General features: G+C 46.4%; 1 protein-coding gene across 1 annotated transcript in view; it reads left to right on the forward strand.

The window, feature by feature from the left end:
- The first annotated feature begins 5,508 nt into the window (after positions 1-5,508).
- IQCA1 (IQ motif containing with AAA domain 1) overlaps positions 5,509-20,851 on the forward strand; it is a 111,637-nt gene continuing 96,294 nt past the window's right edge. The window contains exons 1-2 of the mRNA XM_040605217.1: positions 5,509-5,604; positions 17,284-17,608. Coding sequence (XP_040461151.1) covers positions 5,594-5,604; positions 17,284-17,608 — 336 coding nt within the window. The 5' untranslated portion in view covers positions 5,509-5,593. The remainder of the gene's footprint in view (positions 5,605-17,283; positions 17,609-20,851) is intronic.

Genomic DNA, 20,851 nt, shown 5'->3' on the forward strand with positions numbered 1-20,851 from the left:
AACTGACCACATCGGAGACCAGTATCTTCATGCCCCTCCTGCTATGGAAAGCAAGCGGCACATTGCTGTTCCAAGTTGTTACCATCCCAGGGCCTCCCCACAGGTTGGTCCCACCAGACCTCCTGCCTGTTTACCACAGCATGAGACATGGGGGTCCAGGTCAGTTCAAATCCCACTGCAACTGGAAGAAGCAGATAGCAGCTTAAGTTGTGCAGTGTTTGCTTGTTTGCTTGAAAACATGAGGATTTTTTAAGCTTTCCGGGATTGATGTGCACCCACAGCCAATATTAACAGTTAAACTTTTTGTCATTTTTCCATCATAATTATGAGAGAAGCATATACAGCATTTCAAATTGCTGACTGGGGAGCCTATAAAGTGACAACATGGCTAGAGGATCTGTATATCCTAAAAGAACTGAAACGGGTGTGTCCAGCAGTGCCATTTCACACAGGAGACTGCATACATCTTCACATTACACAACCAAAAGAAATGCTACTTCTTTCCAATATTTGTTTTGCAGCACAAAATAGAAGTGACCTTTGCACCCCTAAGTGACTAAAGCTTGACACAGTGTTTCTGTTAATTTATTAAAAACTTGCTAGCTGAAGCCCAGTCTTCAAGCCAACCAGTTTTCTAAAACCTCTGCTAACAAATTACTTGGATAATTGCCAGAATCTGATCCCTTTCTGTTTCTTTCTCACCAAAAAAAATAACATCTGGTCTATGTTAATTATCAATCTGTATTGACTGCTAATTTATGCTGGTAGGCATCTTCAAGAACAGCATCCTAGATAATTAAATAGCTGAATGCCGACGAACAATTGTCAATACAGAATAAAATCAATATACTCCCTGATGTTTTCTAATGATAGAGAGCTGACGCTATTTGAACCAGCTTCTTTTGAAAGCTCTAGATTTATTGAACAACATTATTTCAGGAGAGATGATTTGGGGTTTTACTTTTTAACAAAGAGAAGTGGAGTGTGGCATGGCATTTAATATCTGGCTGAGATTTAAAACGCACGCTCCTTATGAAGTATGACATTTTATACCTGAAACCACAGGAACATTTCCCACATTTAAGTGATAGAGGGAAAATTCTTCAAATTAGATTTGAACTTTATACCTTCTAATTCTGCTCTGCACCTCCTCCTCCATGTACCACGCTTGGGCTTGATGAACGTGCTGGTGCTATATCAAAGTCTAACAGACCCGACTGCCGACAAATCCCCTTCACTTAGCCTTGAAGTAGGCAGCAAACCTCCCATAGATCCGGTAGTTAACATTAACTGGCAAAATAGCTCAGCGACAGACCACAAGGCTAAACAGACTGGTCAGCACAGCCCAGCTGGTGCAGCCATCCCTCCTGGGGGTCAGTGTGAGCTGGAAGCCAGCACTGGAGCCACAAGGCAAACCTAAGTCCCCAGGCTTGCCACGAAGAGCCACCCAGAGCTCTTTGACATGTTTTAATCCGAGGAAAACCGAACACCCATTGGCAAGGAAGCCCTGTGCAACATCTCCCCAGGCTTGCCCAGCAGAGGCCCTGTGTCTCGCTTTCCTGGACTCATAGGTCTGTGGTGCAGCTCAATTGCAACCAGGTCCCTGTTTGGGAACAGTTGTCCAGCTCTAAGTGCTGTCACAGCCACTGTCCCTTGCAGGAAAGCTCCTCCACCGAGCCCTCCAGGATGAGAGGAACACTGGCGCTCTGGGGTATGGCTACGGAACCAGGTGGTTTTTGAGTGTGAGACATCCAGAAAAATCCACTCTCCTGGCCCTTCTTCACAACCCCAGCGTCATCAAGCTCGTTGGCAGAATGCAAACTGTCCCCTTCAACGATCCCTCATGTCAGCAAGAGACACCTCAGAGAGCACATCATGTCCTACACCCCAGGGAGGTGCAGCACAGATATATCACGCCTGTCTCCATGGCCAAGCAAGCAGCAGGATCCTTGACTCCCAAGCGGTTGCCCAAAGTCTCAGTTCACCCACCTCACATGATGGAGAAAACCCTGTCCCACAGCCTTTCCCTTTGCATGCTCCTTGGGCTAGCAACACGCCAAAAAAACCCAGCTCACTACATCTTCCATCCTGCGCCTCCAGGGACAACCCAGACCTTTGTAAGTGCTTTGAAATACGAGTTGCAAAGGCAGAACATTTTTCCTATTATGTTCCTTGCTTTACTTAAGCTCCTACTCAATAAGAGACAGGTGCACTAAGCTCTTTGCCAGGGACCTGTGTTTAGAGGAACAAGGCCCTCCAGTTTTATATGTTATCCCCTTGTAAGCTCACTAGTCGCCTCTTAAGCTCGTAATAAAAGACTTTTTTGAAAAATGATGGCACCTAGTTTCCAAGGCAGCAGAACTTTTAAGCTTGTGTTTGCAAGAGCCTAGGGAATTACACATGCCAGAAGGAACACACTGTATAAAACCCATCACCTATTCCTGCTGGATAAATTAAATAACAGCTTTATTTTTTAACACAACGTGATCTAGATGAAGAAGTTGCTATCAATGCTACACAAAAAATATATGATGTATGGAATAACAGCTACAAATCCCTTTAATCTCTGGTGGTACCTACAGACCTCAGATGTTTTGGTGCCTGTACGGCTTATCAAACATGCATGATCCCAGGCTGGAAAGGCTGAGATACTTCACAGTGTTGAATGGCCACCAGTCGTTTGCTGGATCTCAGTTGCAATTCAGGCTGCAGTGCTCCAGGGGAAGAGACAAGAAGGGAGATAAAGGAAAGAAAAGGCAGCAGCTAGAGATGGGGACAGAGAGTGGCTGTGACTAACCCAAAGCGTAGATGCAGCCACAGCAGAAAATAGATCACAGGAAAGTCCTCTGAGGACAGCACTGGCTGAACAGCCCAGGTAAACCTGCATCCTCTCACTTCAAATTATTCGAAAGTTCAAGCATTCAACTGGAAACCCGCAGCAAATCAGAACATCTCACACTCCCCAGTTTGTGTTTATGAATGTCTATTTTCTTAGGCTAAACCAATTGCTTATTCTTGGTCGTATGCTACTCCCTTCTCAGCTACAAAGCAGGCTCCTTTCCCATGGAAAAAAATATCAACTCTGCTTATTTCATACTTAATTTTACTGCATGACTTTTCCCAGCAATGCAATTCATTATTTTTTTCCAAGTTCGCTACAAACTGGTGAAAATAAAAAGCTCCTCGGCTCATGCACACACTCCCTGTATGCTCTCACACACAGCACTTTTTTTGTGGCTTAATTTCTCAGTTTTAAAAGGAAGATGTTTGCTTTCCTCCTACTTTTTTCTTTTCTTTGGGGGTGGTGGTGGGTGGTGGTGGTGGAGAAGACCCAGGGGAAGCGAGAGGGGGGCATTACTTCATCTTTAATACAGTTTCCAGTACAATAAAGACCATCCTTTGCACTGTGACACCGAGGTGCTAACAGAGGGCAATAAATTCAGATTAATAATTAACATCCACATCGTATCAAGCAATCTTGTGGCTCTCATTCAAATTGCTTCCGAAAGTTGCCTACTTTTTTGTGGCAAACATATGCAATAGGTTTCTCAGCTATTAATTTTAGAAGCTATTTTTGAGTGATGTATTACAGAACAAAAGAACTAAAGCAATTTTCTATTCTGATTCCAATTCCTGACTTTACTTATTGAATCGCAAGCATTACTCTCTTTCTCTTGGAGATTTGGGAATGGTATCTTGAAGTCTACAGGAAAAAGTATATTGCTTAGGGGTTATGGCCAAACCAGTCCTTAAAACCACATGCACTTAAAGAGACAGTACTGCTGGGGCTCTGTGGGTAAAACTCTTGGCTGAAAAAAAAAAAAAACAAGTTTGGCAAAAAAAGTGATATACAAATGCTCATGTTAATGGGGGGAAAAAAAAGTGAGGTTCTGAATGCAGAGACTCAGTTTAAGTATTAAATAAGAACAAAACAGAAGATACTTACTGCTTTTCAGACCCCCTTGACCTGCAGATGGATGAGAATCGAGCACTGAAAGGAAGCAGACAAATTTCTGATGTAAGCCGCACCAGCATGAAGAACCACTTTCATATTAACACAGCGAATTACAAGCTGGATTTACATGATTTTCCAACCCCTGCAAAGAAAAAGCAACAAGTACTCAAGCTTGCTTACTCCGAAGAACACCCCACCAATCCAATGCTCCAAAAGAAATTATGCAATGGGCATAACCATCGTATGCCTCAAAAAACAATATGACTAAAATGCTTTTTATTATGGTCTTGATTCTTCAGGGTTCACATTTTCAAGCTTTTCCTCCAAAACCATGGGGGGGCTAGGAACTTTATTTCAAAAACTTGACAGCCAAGAGTCTCACCTAATTATACAAGCTGGAGCTTCGGGGCGGGGGGGGGGGGGGGGGGGGGGGGGGGGCGGGGGAGGCAAAGGAATGCAGACACCTAGAGATTTATGGCAAAAAATGCAGTTGCTGGCAAAACACTCATTGTCCCAAACTTCTTGCTTTTTCTCCTCCCCACCCACTCTGTGAAGGAGTGTATTTTTTCCCCAAAAATTTTCATGTGCTGTAATGCTGCCTTGCTAGCTTTGATTTTGCCCCTCTTAAAGGAGCCTTTTAATGTTCTGTGACCGATGCTTCTCACCCTGCGCACAAGCAATAAGTTAGAACAATTATTTTTAAAAACTCCAGCTTCACTGCTGGAGTTTACACGGAGGCAAAGCAGCTGTCTTGCCCTCGAAGCCAGCCTCCTACCAAAGCAGGGCTCAGAAATTACAGATGGGATTTTAAGGCAGCATCACGACATGCTCGTATTTCCCCCATTGCTTTTTTTTTTTTTTTTTTTAAAGGAAGCAGGAGGGGGGAAGCAGAGAAAATCCTGCAAGGCGTGGGGATGCAGCACTACTCGGGATGGAGGCAGATGCCCCCAGCCCTGGCGGTCCTTGCCCAGCTGCCCCTGCCTGACAGATGTGCAGGGTTCAGGGGTGCGATGGATGGAGGAAATGCAAACACCAGGCAGGTTTCCAGCTGCTGCGAGGAAAAAATAATAATAAACTGGTTTTTAAGTGGTAAGGGAATGGAAAAAGCACTAGAAACTTGCCTCAATATGTACTTGAGGAGGGAGTAGTAGAGGAAAAATGCAACTGGGATAACCCCTTGGGAGGAAAAGATAGAAACAAGTGTTGAAATAAAGCGAAATAAAGATGAAAGAGAGAAAAATAAACACGAAATAGACAGAAATACAGATGACAGGGAGAAAAATAAACATGAAAGACAAAAACACAGATTAAATGGAGAAAAATAAACATGAAATAGAGCAAAACAGACAGCGATAAACACTAACCCTCCCCTTCTTCCACGGCCGGCCCTGCAGCAGCACCGGGGAGCGACCCCCCCCGCCTCCCCTGCCCCGTCTCCCCGGTGACGGCGGGGCGGCGCGGGCCGCACAGTTACCGGGCCGCACGGTTACCGAGCCGCACGGTTACCGGACCGCCTACTGGGCCGCACGGTTACCGGGCCGCCTACTGGGCCGCACAGTTACCGGGCCGCATACCGGGCCGCACGGTTACTGGCCGCGGTGCCCGGGGCCAGCCCCGCGGCGGAGGAGCAGCCCCGGCATGTCTCAGGCGTGAGTAGCACGGGGGCGGGGGCGGGGGGCTCCCGGTGTAACGGGCTGAGCCCACCCGCCGTGCTTCCTCCGGCCGTTGCACCCCGAACCCGGCACACCTGTCAGGCAGGGGCGGCTGGGCAGCGACCGCCGGGGCTGGGGGCATCTGCCTCCGTCCCGGCTGCTGCTGCCTCCTCCCTCCGAGCAGGATTTGCTCAGCTTCCCCCCCCCCCCCCCCCCCCCCCCCCACGCCCGTCAGCTTCCTTAAAGAAAGAAAGAAAAAAAAATAATTAAAAAAACCCAGCACCGCACTTACCGACAGAGCACGGCACCTGCCGGGGCACACGCGGTGTAACGGGGCACACACGCGGTGTAACCGGCACACACGCGGTGTAACCGGCACACACGCGGTGTAACGGGGCACACACGCGGTGTAACGGGGCACACACGCGGTGTAACGGGGCACACACGCGGTGTAACCGGCACACACGCGGTGTAACCGGCACACACGCGGTGTAATGGGGCACACACGCGGTGTAACGGGGCACACACGCGGTGTAACGGGGCACACACGCGGTGTAACCGGGGCCACCGGGCCCGGCAGCAGGGGGTGCCCTGGGCAGGGGGATCCCCCCTCCGCAAACCCATCGCCTCAGCAGCCTTCAGCCCAACGCTGATATTCCCCCTCCTCAGACACCAGGCCCTTCGCTGCTTGCAAAAAAACCCCAACTTTTTCCTCTCCTACAGACCAAAATTGGCACATCCTGTTGGGTTTGGTGGGTTTTTTCCCCCCTAATGAACTCCTCGTGCTGTCAGCACAATACAAAGCTTTAAAAGTTTATTTGCAATCACCAGACACTGCGGATGGCATTGGATCAAAGTGCCTGCGAGGAGCCATACTCATTACTCCAGAACCACTACTAAGATAGCAAGCCCCTACATTAAGGCGGCGTTACTACTGCTGCACTACGCAGCTGGGAGCCTGCCGGTGTGGGCGGCTTCCAAGCCGTTCTCCCCTCGGCGTTCTGCTGTTTGCTGCCGCCAGGTCCAGCGATGTGAAACCCTGGGCACAGTCCAGTTTGCGGCAGCTCTTGTGCCCAGTTCTGAGCTGGATGAGGCTTGCTCAAGTTGAGTAAATAATAATAATATGTTAGAGGAAAAAATAAAAACACCCCCTGGGGCAGTACTTGCTGCCTGCTGCTGCTCTGCATGGCCAAACCTGACCACAGCCAAAGCTGACCGTGGCCAAACCGACCATAGCCAAAGCTGACCGTGGCCAAAGCTGACCACGGCCTAACCTGACCACGGCCAAACCTGACCACGGCCAAACCTGACCACGGCCTAACCTGACCACAGCCTAACCTGACCACGGCCAAACCTGACCACGGCCTAACCTGACCACGGCCTAACCTGACCACGGCCTAACCTGACCACGGCCAAACCTGACCACGGCCTAACCTGACCACGGCCTAACCTGACCACGGCCAAACCTGACCACGGCCTAACCTGACCATGGCCAAACCTGACCATAGCCAAATTGACCACGGCCATACCTGACCATAGCCAAATTGACCACGGCCATACCTGACCATAGCCAAACCAACCATACCCAAACCTGACCATAGCCAAATTGACCACAGCCATACCTGACTATAGCCAAACCGACCATAGCCAAAGCTGACCACAGCCAAATTGACCATAGCCAAACCTGACCACGGCCTAACCTGACCGCGGCCAAAACTGACCACAGCCAAATTGACCATAGCCAAACGGACCATAGTCAAAGCTGACCATAGCCAAAGCTGACCATGGGCAAAGCTTACCATAGCCAAACCCGACCATAGCCAAACCCGACCATAGTCAAACCACTGCCCCAGCGGGTTGAAGCCTCTGCCAGCTTCTTACCTGAGGTGGTCTTCTCTGGCTTTAGCGGTACCGGCTTCAAAGCCTCTCTTTTGCTCAGTATCGTCTTTCCCAATGCCAGCTCTTTGCCAGATAAAAACCCTCCATCTCTAAATCACCCTTTCAGCCCCCAAAGCAGAGCAGCTCTCCTTGTTGCCTCCGTGTTGGGCTTCCCCTAACCCAGCCTCAGTGCGTTTGCAGTCCCAGCCGGGTACCGCTGCCAACCCCACTGCTTTCCAGCCAGGCTGCTGCCTTTTCCTTGCTCCTTGGCTCAGGAGAGAAGGGTGAGCTGAGAGGAATAAAAAGAAACACCACCAAGGGCACAGCAGAGCTGGCATGGGGGCTCTGTCCGAGGACACAGACCCCACGCAGCCTCCCGCAGCCCAAAGCTGGAGACCGGTGGCTAATGCAGTGCAGGGCTTGGCTTGCAATGGCGCTAATCATGCCTTGCACTGGCACGGTGGCTCAGCTAAGGGAAGGTCTCAAATGAATGGATAGTTATCTAAATTGTGTTGTTTAAAAGAAAAAACAACCACAAAAAATCCTGCCACAAAAGTAGTGATTGACCTCTTCCTGAGAGAGTTCCCTCATAACCTGTCATTCTTACGGTCTGAATCACGGCTGCTGTTACGTGAGCCAGATCAACACCAAAGGAATTGAATATAGTTGGAAAATGCTTGTGCTTCAACTGTTTGGCTTAGCTCAGTTTAGTTTTAATAGAGACAGGGCTCTTTAGCGTTTCCTATAGCATTGCCAGCATTGAACAGCAAATCCATATAAATGTGATACGCATCTCCACATCACATGACAAAAATATATACAGTGCTGTTTCCAAATGAGGTAGTGATGCTGGTGAGGGCCTCCAATTTGACATTGATGCTACTTGGCTCACTTAACTATAATCACTCTATAACTGTGCAGAGCACAGCATTTATAGCTACGCTAATCCAGTCCTTCATAAACACAAGTCTTGAATAGACACCAGTTCATCAGCCGCTGCATCTATAGAGCTCGAGCTAAGCAACGGGCTGGATAGTTTTGTTTACTGTGTTCTACACCTCAGTCAGCATACCAAGCCTTCTGGACAGTTTGTGCTTTTCTTTATTGCACCAGTAACAGGATTCAGTATCACCTGAGAATCTCAGCATTCCTTTAAAAAAATAATTATTTAAAAAAAACCAACAAAACACCAGAAAAAATGTGAAGCAAAAATGCTCCCAAACTATCAGAAAAACAAAAAGTATTAAATTCTTACTGAAATATATGAAGCCTTAAAGGTTGCATTTCATGATTTTTAAATGGTTGGAGCTGACAGTGCTAGCAAATCCATAAAAAATTTATCCTGATGTTTCCTGTTCACAGCCTTGTGCATTCCTCCCCCTGAGTTGTAATCGATGCCAGTAGTCACACAATAGCACACTTTCCTTTTATCCTAGGCTATCTGGTTTTGCAAGGTACAGCTGAGTTGGTTCTCAAGTAAGTTACCGCAGCTACCGTTACATGATCACGTAGTGAGGTTATCCTGGCTGTGTACCATAAATCATGCTAAATTAAAAGTATTTTATAAGCCACGTGACAAAGATGTTTTAAAACAGACTGCCTTACTTGAAGGCAGCGAAGCTAAGAGCTACTAATACATGGGGTTTACGAGAAAGAACTTTGGTACTTCAGGCAAAAATATTTTAGGGGACAGCACCTTATTTGGCTGGGAATAGGGATGGCTGCTGATCTTGCCATGTCACATGGAAGACAGACTCCCATCCTACCAAAGGGTAGGCACGTTGGTAAGTCACAGCCAAGCCTTTAATGCTGGTTTTTCAGTGCTGTCCAGTCACATCCTGTGTGCTGTACAGAAATGCTACCCAGCACATGACTTTTTTTGAGCTTGAGGTAAACAGCTGCTTTTTAGACATCTGGAAGAACAGCTGCCGCAGACAGAGAAGTCGTCGCACACGCCTCGTGCAGCCAGTGGGACATGCTAGACATAAGCTGAGTGCAGGACTGTTGTCTCGCAGGCACTGAAGTCACAGTGGTCAGACTGGCAACTTTTGCAGCACTGAGTCACGCTGCACACAATTTACGTGGCTGGGATTTCAGTATTTCCAATCGGTTTATGAGGCATGTTTGCCATCCTCAAGGCCCTGTGATTTCAACAGACGTGCGGTCTAAAGATCACAGTGGCGTGTTATTCCGCTGCTTTAGTCAGCTTTGTATCAAGATAGAGCCAGGACACTCAGTAAATGCTCAGCTATATTCTCTTAGGGTCAGTAAGCTCCACCAGCCAGCCAAAAGAAAAGTCAGCATGTCCAGACATGCTTGACATTTTCTAAGGACAGTTGTAGTGCTCACAAGAGGCATGGCATACCCATTACGTTTGCTGTAGGGTTGATTAAGAAGTGCTGGACGTGTCGCACTTCCTAAAGTACTCAAACCCCAGCATTTGCATACAGATGTACATTCTGTTCCAGACATTGAACAGGAGATTTACATAAACGCTTTTGCATTTATGTTTTCCTGCTGCGTTTCCTCCTCTTTTATGCATTTGTTTACCATTTACTTGACCTGTAGGGTATCTTGACCAGCAATTTCTTAACTTGCCCTAACAGTCCTAGTCCAGACACGTTCAAAGCTGAGTCTTGGCACTGCTACCATTTGTAGCAGGTTTTAATCAGCTACAAGACATTTGCCACTGCCACCAAGGAGCTTTAAACAATCAAAGGGCTTTAAAGTTTAATCTCATGTCACAAATAGAACTTACATTAATTCAGTGCTTAAATATTGAGCTAAGAGAAGATCTTTAGCATCTTCCTTTCAGTTTCTGACTGAAGAACCAAAGGAAAACTACGTATTTTATATTACAGCCCCTAAAACTCAAAGAAAATTTGGGTTGCAAAACGAAAATGTAACAAAACGTCAGCGCAGCTTTTAAGCCACTTTTCTCTCCCCCCCTTTACATGGCTGCATTACGATGCAGTTTCTTATGTTGTGATCACATCCTATTTTCTTCCCACGGGGCCCCAGCCTCATTCAGCGATTGGGCTGTTGTTGAATATTTCTTTTTATCCCCTCATTCAGCCTGTGGCCCCAGGCCATATTCTTCAAATTCCATCTAAACGGCACAATTATTAGCTTCCTCCTGGGCATTCCTAGCGTGTTCTCTCTCATACATCTCCCAAGCAGTCATGGATTCATCTTTGCCCTTCTTTCCACCCCTGGTGAGCGTTAGTGTGTCATCTTGCTTGTCATGTTAAAGCAGGAAAACAGAGACAGAATCAAAATGATCACAGCTAAGACTCAAAGCTGCAACTCCCTTCCGCGCCTGCCTTCATCCCTAATGAGGTAGGGAAGGATCTTGTGTGTTACTCGTATGTTTTCTCCTTTGGGAAAAAGCACTGTCAGCGGAAATATCCCAGCAACACTTGTGCTAGAAAACAGTGAAAGAAGAGGCTACGGTTTTTAAGAAACCAAGCGGACTGTGTTAGCTTAAAGCCTTCTGACCCTGGCAGAGGTAGAGCAGCACCCAGACACGGTGTCTGCCCTTTATGCATGCAGCTGTAGGCAGCTGGATGGGCCATCACTCTTTCCTTTTCTAAGGAAGAAAAACAAAGGAAAAAAAAAAAAAAGTAAATGACATAATTAGAATGGTTAAGGCTGAAATAAACATTGCCGCACCCAGTCAAGAGTGGTATAGGCAAATGCTGCTCGGGCCTTGAGTAAGTAGGGTGTCCTCAGCTCCGGCTGGTTTCTGGCTGTCCATCCCAACAACGAGCTCACTACAGCATCTGCTGAGGCACTGCTGCACAGTGACGGGGTGTGAGTTACCAAAGCTCTCCTTCCCCATCCTTTCACGTTTCCCTGGCCAGGAGAACTAGTGCTTGCAAAGGAGAGCAGGCTGCTCTTCTCCTTACCTCCTAGGGGAGCGCAGCCTCCAGCCCAGGCAGGAGCTGCAGCCTGACAGACAGACAGATGATGGCCCTCAGAGCATGCTACAGCAAAGTTCAGCCCTGAATATTGTCTCCCCTACCTTAATCGCTTTGCAATGTCCTGTAAGAAAACAGCTGTTTTTTTCGAATCAGCCTTATGAATTTAGCCAGAGCAGGTGTGCTTGAATCCTGCTGAGGTGCGGTGTTGCCACCGCTGCTTAGCAAAGCAGGCTTCCCCACCTTCCCTGCAGTTTCCCGTTACATTTATGCCATGAAAATCTTTTATCCTCTATTTGCTTTCAGCTGTAGTACCAAGGACTGAAATTGGAGATGACAGAAGCACAGAGCTGTTCACATTAACAAAGCCAGCAGGCTGTATGCTTTCTTCCCATCCCAACCAAAGCCTGTTTGGATTTATACTTTATTTTCCCCAAATGCTTCAATCTCTGTAAAACATCATGGCTAGAGCAATGCTTAAAAGTAGTCATCTGGCAACGTTATGTTCACCACCAGCTAAGAAGTTTGTTGGCATAATTGTAAGCCTAATATTATTTTGGGAGCAAGGCAAGCCTGGCCAAGCTCGGAACTGTGACTCTCCACTGCTCCAGGCTGCAGGCTTTTAAAACGGACATTGATTCAGACCACCTTTTAGTGAATTTGGTTGTGTCACAGGGCCACACCGATCTCTGTCTGCACCTCTCCATCCCCAAAAACATGTTGTCTATAATAAGACAAAAGAAAAAGGAAAAGAGGGGGCTACTGCCGTAATATATTCAGCCCAGCAATCACCATGCAATACCTGAGCAGGCTGTCATGAGGGAGCAGGTAACTCTGCTGACCAGGATAAGCCAGCAGTCATTTTAAGTCTGGTGATTTTTAGAAAGAGAGAAGGAAAAAGAAAAGCAGCAGCACTTGTGCAAGCCCCTTTTCCTCCCAGGGCCTCACTTTCCCCTCCCAACCTTTGTCTCTTGTTTCTTTATTTTACTGAGGCTGCAGGGCAGGGTTTCCCTCCCCTGTGTTTGCCCAGGGCTCAGCACAATGGCTGACCTGTCAAGCCCCAAGTCTCTTTAGAAGAGACCCTGAGGACTGGCCCCTGCGCGCACTTCCTTGTGGCTAACCCCCGTCTCGGTCACCTCTCCTCCGCGCCGTGACCGCTGCCTTGTCCTGTGCGGTGCTGCATACGTGCTGGGCTCCTTGTGCCCACGGGAGCCCGGTTCCCACGCACAGATCCCCCTGCAGCCCAGCTGCCCACCCCCTCGCTCTCCCAAACCCCACCAGTGCTTTCTCCGGTCCCTCTCAGATGGCCCAACACGGCCCAGTCTCATCTTCTGAGAAAGGAGAAACGCGGGTAGTTTGCAGGGGAAGTTTAGATGCTTCAGAAAGGTTTTAAACCACGCAATTTAGTGCTCATTTAATCAAATTTCCATATTAGATGAAGTTTCCATATTAGATGTAGCGAGCGGGCTAGGTCAGAGTCCAGCGTTTTCCCTTCCATCTCTTTACATGTGCCCATGTCAGAAAAAACAGTAGGACTGCTACAGTACCACACTCTGCCTTCACATGGCTGGCGTGTCAAAATGTGAGATATTTCTGTCCTCAGAGGACAGCCCAGAAAAAACAGTCATCAAAGCAGCCAGCCTTCAGCCCATACACCACCCCAGAGGCAGACACAGCTTGGAGTGCAAACCGTGCCATGTCCTGGAAGAACAGAAATAGTGTTCCCTTCGGCAGCTAACTAAAAACACCGAGATACTTTGGGGGGGAAAAAAAAAGAACCCCCCCCACACACAAAGGTAGCCCCTCTGATGCCCGTTTCCATGACTGGCTCAGCAGTGATCTGTCTGTGTGCTCAGCACAAATCCTTCCAAGAAGGGCATGCTTAAGTCTCAAAACCAGTTCAGTGCAACGAGCAGGCTAACCTCAGCTGTACTCAAAACCAACGTATTTTCCTACGCGTTAAGAAGAGATGGGTCAAGCAAACACACAGAGTTAGAGGGCCCTGCAATGTTAAAGTGAGGCAATGCATAATTTGGCAGGATTTTAAACATCTCTTTATAACTTGGACAGAAAAAACATATTTCGAAGCTTCACTCTAAATAAGCAGATCAGGCTTTATTTTGAGCAATGAAAGCAAGATTCAAACTAGAAATCATGCTATAGCAAAAGAGTCATCTTAAGCCCTTGCTTTAGATTCTGTTTCTACTCTGTGGGAGTGAAGAGCAGGGACATCAGTTAGGAGGTGAAGTCTTGACCTTCCCTCCAAGCTGTAAGCTGCCAAAAAAGTGGTCGGAGGGCCCTGGAATTAAGTCACTGTGTGTTTTTTCCTCATTCCATTACAGTGTTGCTTATTTTCCCCATAACGCTCCTATTTTGTAGTTGCTATGACAATTTGCAGCATTACTTATACTGCTATACACGTGCAGAGATTGAGACAGACTTCTTGCTTTTTCAGGATTTAATAACGTTACGTCTTGAGTAGGAGAATTATGTTTTGTCCTGCTGGTTACCCGCACTAGTAGTCTAGTTAGATACTGTAATCCAGTCTAATTCTGATGCAGTATCACCCTCAGGCATGGATACAGCTCACAGCCTGGCCGTTACAGAACAGGAGCACGCCTATGCGATGAACTGGTCACAGTAAATAAAGCCAGCACACTCAAGGCTGTGTAATACTCCCCCTTCAGCGCATGGAAGCAATTTTGAGGGAATTTACCACTTAATGCAAGGGGAGACTGAGCAGATAGGCAAAAATTCACATAGGGACTTAGGGGTCACATGCTGCCTGATTAACAGGCAGGGAGAGTCAGTCTCATCCTTTGCTTTTAACACGTAACCTCAAAGACACGCAGTACTCCTGGCTGCCCTTGAGCGTATTTGTCTCCAAAGCGGAAGGGCTCCTTAGGATGACAGCAGCTCTGCGAAGCCCACCAGAAAGGGCTATAAACACCAAGCACATCTGATCCTTCAAACTAGTCCAGAAGGGCTCCCATTTGGACACTAGTAAAACGCAAAATAATTATTTTTGTTCTGTTTTGGGGAGGGGAAACAAATGCCTGCGCATGTGTCTGCTAGTTTTTAATCGGGGTAAACTGAAGAAACACTCAGATCACATTTCTGCTCGCACAGTCCCGTTAGCAAGTATCTGCTGTTCCCCATCACGTGCCTAACAAACTGAAGCATGAGGGCCAGGTCCCCCCCAGGTGTCAGTCGCCCTGACCGCAGCAGGTACACAGGAGCTATCAGCTTATCACAGCTGAGAATTTAGCAGTTCCACATCAATCTTTTCCTTCAATACTTCATTTTCCAGTGGGCCTGTCCCTTCTTTTGCCCTCGTTTACATGAAGCATCACTGCTACAAAAGCTGCAAACGTACCCTAATGTCCGTAGTTTTAACATGTGACCCAGAGTAACATGCTTGCGATCATCTTCCTGCTTATCTGATAAGCTAATGCTTTATGGAAGCAATTAGGTTCTATCGGTATTGTATTAGGTTAACGTAGTCTGAAGGGCTAGAGCACTCCGTCCCCCTCCTCCCTCAAAAAGTCATTCAAAATACAAAAAGAAACTGGATATTAGCTGGCTCAGCAGGAGGAACCACTTGACATTCCTCAGTCAGAGGAGGCAGAAAGGGAGATTATTGTAAATTGGAGCAGACAATCGTGGAGTGGGTTCTCCTTGCGGCACAACCTGTTGTCTCCGCGCAATAACCTGCATTCAAAACGCTCTGGCCCGAGGATACCCCCTGTTCATAAATCAGCGGTATGGGTGTAGGGACAACCTGCAGGGCTAGGCTTCCTCCAGGATTTATAACCTCCCTGCTACCAAACGGTCTGTGAGTAGGCACAGCTAGCTAAGTACAATACCACGTTGTTTCCTTCTGTGCTGGAAAACCTGGTGAACCTCACAGTAGCGCGTGTTCTTCCGTGTCCCAGCTTCAGACGACGTGTACAAAACTCCCACTGATCAACAGGCAGAGCTGTTAGGTCAAAGCTAATTCTGGTCTTGTTTGGGCCAACCTTCTGGCTTAGAGAGAAAAACTCTGCTGGTTTTATTTTGTTTATCTGCTGCACCTGGGTTAATTGCCGCAATTGAGTGATTTGGGTAGTGCAGCGGGATGTAAATGAAGTAGGAAAAGAGGAAGGGGAAAGACCTGGGTGGGCTGCAGAGGCATTAGGAAAAGCAAGAACCAGCTGCATCCTGCAGAACCCCAGGTCAGCTGAAAAGTATAATATGCACTTTAAAAAGTTAATGGTGCAAATTCAATAGCATGGTTCAGATTGTTGGTGTTTTCGCTGACTGCTCCGGGGAGTCCCAGCAGCCCCATCAGCATCCTGGATGTGCAGTGCACACCCCACGCTTGGGGCACTTTGTGGGCTGGAGTTTGTCCTCTCCACCCCGCTCGTCCCTCTTGCAGCACAAGCCTGGGGTCATTATGTTCTGTACTCTGATAAAATCAGCTGACAGAGCTCCAATTTAGGCATTTATTGTCAAGCACAGGCAATGCGAAGAGCCACCCAGCTTTCTTGTCAGAATTAATACACAAGCACTCCCTCAGTGCTGCTCAGACCAGCAAGAGGTCAGCTCTGAAAGCTCATCTGATGGAGATGAGGCCTTTTACTGTCCTCATCCTTCTCTGAGAGGCTCTAGGAACAGCAAGCAATAGCTTGGTTAAGCTCGTGGATGGGTATAGATTGCACTAAATAAATGGCCTTTATTTCTAGGTCTAAGAAACAAAAGTCAGCTTTCCTTGTTACCTTAACCCACTGTTTTCCCCTGACAATATGAATCAACTGTTTTTCTCCCAGCAAAACTGAGTCTCGGTGGAGAAGAAATTTCTTAGCTCTGCTAGTAGAGAAGCATTTTCAGGGACGTAAGATTTTTTCATGCCAGTCACTCCCAAGAGAGAGTCTCCATCTGGCAAAGAGAGGTTACAAAGTAAAACAGGACCTAGAAGTGTCTGTCACTACCACAGATGTTAGCACCTGTCAGTGACAAACCTGCTGTTTGAGCTCTTCTCTGGGTAAAAGCCTCATTGCCCAGAGTCCATTTCTTGCTCCTTTAGGCCGATTTCCCGCGATGTTCTGCACTGACCTGCTTTTACCACGAAAAGCCACCGACACCCAGCCCCTGCCCACATCAGAGTCCACCTTTTCCTGCCAGAACTAGCAAGTAAACAGCATTATGACTTCTCGGAATTAAGCTGGCCTTAGGTGACATCTTCCACATCAGATAGTCCTCTAGCCACTGGACCAGACATTTAGCAATTGCTTGGAGCGCAGCAGTTGCTATCATAAAAGTAATTTATTTTTCTCACTTCGCATTTGCAGTAGCGCCCACAGCTACGCTCTGGCATTGGCACCGATACAGCCCTGACGCTACGATTAGCTCTGAGCAAGCACTTCAGAAAGGCAGAAAAGCAACACATGGTTTAGAAACATCAGTTGGTCCTCATCCCAAACATGCAGAGACCCAAAATGGACCTTCCCCCATCATAAGGGCTTTGAGGGGAGACACATTTTCTATTAAATCATCTTCTCAGCAGAACTGACTGACACTCGTGGCACTGTTGGGGGCTGTAGCTTCAAGCATTTAAAGGGTGCTTCAGGCATGTCAAGGACGAAGTTGAAAAGTATTTAACGTTGAAGCTTTCATTAATAAAACATTTTAAGATGCCTATTTTTTAAAACAATCAAAAAGATAAACATTTGCTAATTTTTTAAAAAATACATTTTAGTTAAAATCTCTTTATAAATGTAATAGCTCACATTTCTAGGCTCACTTTTTTTGAGAAACCCACACACATAGAGCCCTGGCATCAATGAACGCTAACTCTTGCTTTCATGTCAGGTTAACATAGTCTTCTCTTTTCAATCAGTACTTACAATAAGATGTGGACAGATGCCCAGAAAGACCTCGACATTCAGCTCCGGAGAGAAAGAGAAGAGTTCCTTGAGCCAGAGAAGGACCGCGTGAAAGCATTCAAGATGTTAGCCGCTTCCTACATCAAATACATACAAATCTCCCGTAACTTGGGGACGGCCCATGACCGGCTCATTCACCAGCAGAAGCGAACAGTGATTCGGCAAGTGCTGGATGGCGTGATGGGCCGGATCCTGGAGATAAAAAAAGAGATGGTGGACCTGGAGAACTCAGAATTTCATTACGTTGATAATATCCTGGAAGATCTAAAGCTTCTCCCGGTAAGCTTACCTCTATTATGAGCAAATCCATATGAACTTTGCCTATCCTGCATTTTAAGGACAGTCACGTTTACTTGTGGTCTGTGATGTTCCATCAAGTGATTTAGCTTCTTGCATGTTCACTGGTGTACTGGGTGATCAGTGATTATGGTATTTTTTTTTAAAGATGGGAGTATATTTGATCTATGATGAGCATTATATATTGGAGCAAGATTTTAAAAGCTAATCTGCTTGATCGATACGTTGCACTTCTGCTTCTCCGTAACAACCCAGGCTCTGTGGATCTTTCCCTTGCACGCGTCCCAACATGAAGTCGTATTAACTTAAGACAACTCCACTATTAATGTCAGCAGCTTGACTCTGCCTGATTTTAATGCGGGATTAGGTAGAAGATGGGCAACTGATAACTAAGGTACAGTCCCCTCCAGTCTGCCCTTTGTGTCACTGGAATCAGCCAGGCTCCAGGCTTCTGCAGCAGGGAGCAGGTAACGCTTAGAAGTTGCATCGTCTGGTCTGGTGGTTTGTTGTACAATGGACTACTAAAACGAGAAATGTGAGCCAAGCCGCTGGTTGTGCAAGAGGCAGGAGCAGGGGGTGTTGGAGCGCAGGGCTGCAGAGCGGCTGGTGCGCGAGCAGCCCCTGCCCGCACGGGGACGGCTCCTTCTCTCGCAGACAGCCCCACCTATCGTCACATTCAGGTACCGCGGCTTATCTGCGGCCGGGGGGGGGGGGGGGAAGTTAGAGCTAAATTGCTACTTTTTTTTTTTTTTTTTCCCCCCAGGATCCCAGTTACAACGTAAGATAAATTGCCTAATATCCTTATAGCATCATTTTTAGATTTGCCAGCATGTTTCTGTTTGCAATTGCACAGCTATATTTCACTGCAAATTTAGGATGGTAATCACCGTGAACTTTCACTAGTTCTTTACCTTCTACATTAATCGCAGTAGAGAACTATTGTAAACTATGAGAAGGCACACTAGGGAGTATAAATACACCTCCAGGGAAACCGATTCTTCACATCATGTTTTGAAATCATTAAGCACTGCTGTTTCCATGACTTTACCAGTAAGCTCACCTGCAGCAAAAAAGTTGGCAAGTCCAAAAAGCCATACTTGACATCTATTAAAAAAACCAAGCAGAAATCCAAATTCCTGTATTACACCTTAATTTTAAGATGGTATGATGTACCTACCTACTACCAAAAAAAAAAAAAAAAAAAAAGTCACTGAAAAGTTTTCAGGCTTTTTCAAAGAAAACATTGTTTTCCATGATAGATAGGAATACAGATTTGTGGGTTTTTTTCTATCAAATAATCACAAATTCTTGGTTACAAAACAAAATTCTTGGCCAGTACTTGACAAATAACTTCTGTTTCTTAAAGAATCTACCCAGAAAGGATATCTGTACTCCTTCCTTTCACTGTATTATCATGGGCTAAGAGCCAGCATGATTGTAGGCAGAGAACACAACAGAGTAGTCTTATTTTACATCTTATGCAATGACATTGCATACTTTTTACTATGTCGCTTTAAGGCCAAACTTCATCTTTCTTTAGTTCTGTGCCTCATGTTTTTGTACGGTTGCTTCCAGCACTCAGTCACTCCGTTTCCTAGGGTAATTGTAAAGGTATTTGGATACGCAAATCCCATGTGGAGCTGGGAGTGGCAAAAAAGCTGCAAATTTGACTTGAGGATAAACATCTCAAGCTAATTTTTCAATGCTGGGCCCCAAAAAGAGATACTGAAGAGAAGCAGGCTCCCTGCTCCCCACCCCCTCCAGCCCCAGCATTATGTTATGGCTTTGATCTCACCTTTACAGTCAGTAAAAGTCACCGTCCAGAATCACTTGTAATTAAAGCCCAGGTTAGACACCAGAGATACTCATCATCCCTACACCGATTCTCACAGCTACCTGACAGCAGAAAAACCTCTCAACGCGTGCGAGGGCATCCAGGCAAACCGTATGATTTCTTATACCTAAAGACAGCCAGGTTTGTAATCCATCCTAGAGCAACTGGCGCTCCAAAAGCACAACATATAATCATTTCCATCAACAATCAAGGATGTTGGAAGGTGCAAACAGGGAGCTTAATGAGACAAATATTTAGAAACTTCAGCGTACCAGACCTCTACATTGATAAAATCAAGAGGGGTAAACACAGTCCTGCTTGGAGGCTTTTTTATGCTGCTATAAGAGGGATGTCCCGTCTGCACAGCGTGCAGCTGAAGGAATTAGTAATGAAATCTTCATAGGGACTGATTTCACTGGCCACAGCCTTCCCTGGAAATTCTTGCTTTCCAAATCGGAAGGCCTTAGAGCTCACAAGCAGCACATTTACCGTGCGCCTGTGTCAAGGCAGGAGTGGTGCTTGGCTTTTTACAGCCAGCACTTTTCTCTTCTGCATCAGTCCACGCCAGAGCTAGGATTGAGGCTGCAAAGGGTCAAGTCAAAGGTCTCCCCGAGCAGGTCAAAGCACAGCGGTTGCCACAGCAGACAGAATAGAGCACTGACAGTGCAGCATGAAGTCTTGTACCTGTCTTAGGCTCCTTGGGCAAAAGGACCAAGCATCCACATATACCATATATGCATATTATTGCATAACTTGACTGTACAACCCCTGAGTAGCACAAAAGGGTATCTACTGCCTGTCCCTCCCATCCCTGCTTCCATACTTCTGGGTAAATCATTTTATTTTTGAAGGGAGACTCTAGATGTTCCTGAAACAGTATATAGAGAACATGGTACCAGGACAAACCAAACCTATGAAGACACATCACCCCCCCCGCTCCAGTCTTCAATATGATATAAAGAACAAGTTACGTCACTCCACAGCATCTGAGCTTTTGGGGAGTTTTTCTGTCTGACCGAGTCTTTTTTTCAGTTCTCACGAAAGTGAAATTCTACAGGAGAAGAATCTGTAGAAACATAAATCGGTTACATCTTTTTAATGACAGAAGTGAGTGAAAACAGCCACTTCCAATTATGCCTGATTTTGAGAAGTGACTAAGATATCAGTCACAAACAGTGGCAGCTTGTCTACAGGTAGAAATAGCTGCAGACAAACAGAATTGTGCTTTGGTTCCTTGTAAAGGTTGGAAAAAATGCAAGAGAACAGATCTATTTTTCACGTTGATTAAAAAAAAAAAAAGTGTGATGATCATACAACCAGAGGTATTCAATTCAGTGGAAATCATGTTTAAATTTCCAGCAACCCTGCCAAATATTTTAACAGTTTGAAAA

The sequence above is a fragment of the Falco naumanni genome, chromosome 8 (genome assembly GCF_017639655.2).
Source record: "Falco naumanni isolate bFalNau1 chromosome 8, bFalNau1.pat, whole genome shotgun sequence".
NCBI lineage: Eukaryota > Metazoa > Chordata > Aves > Falconiformes > Falconidae > Falco > Falco naumanni.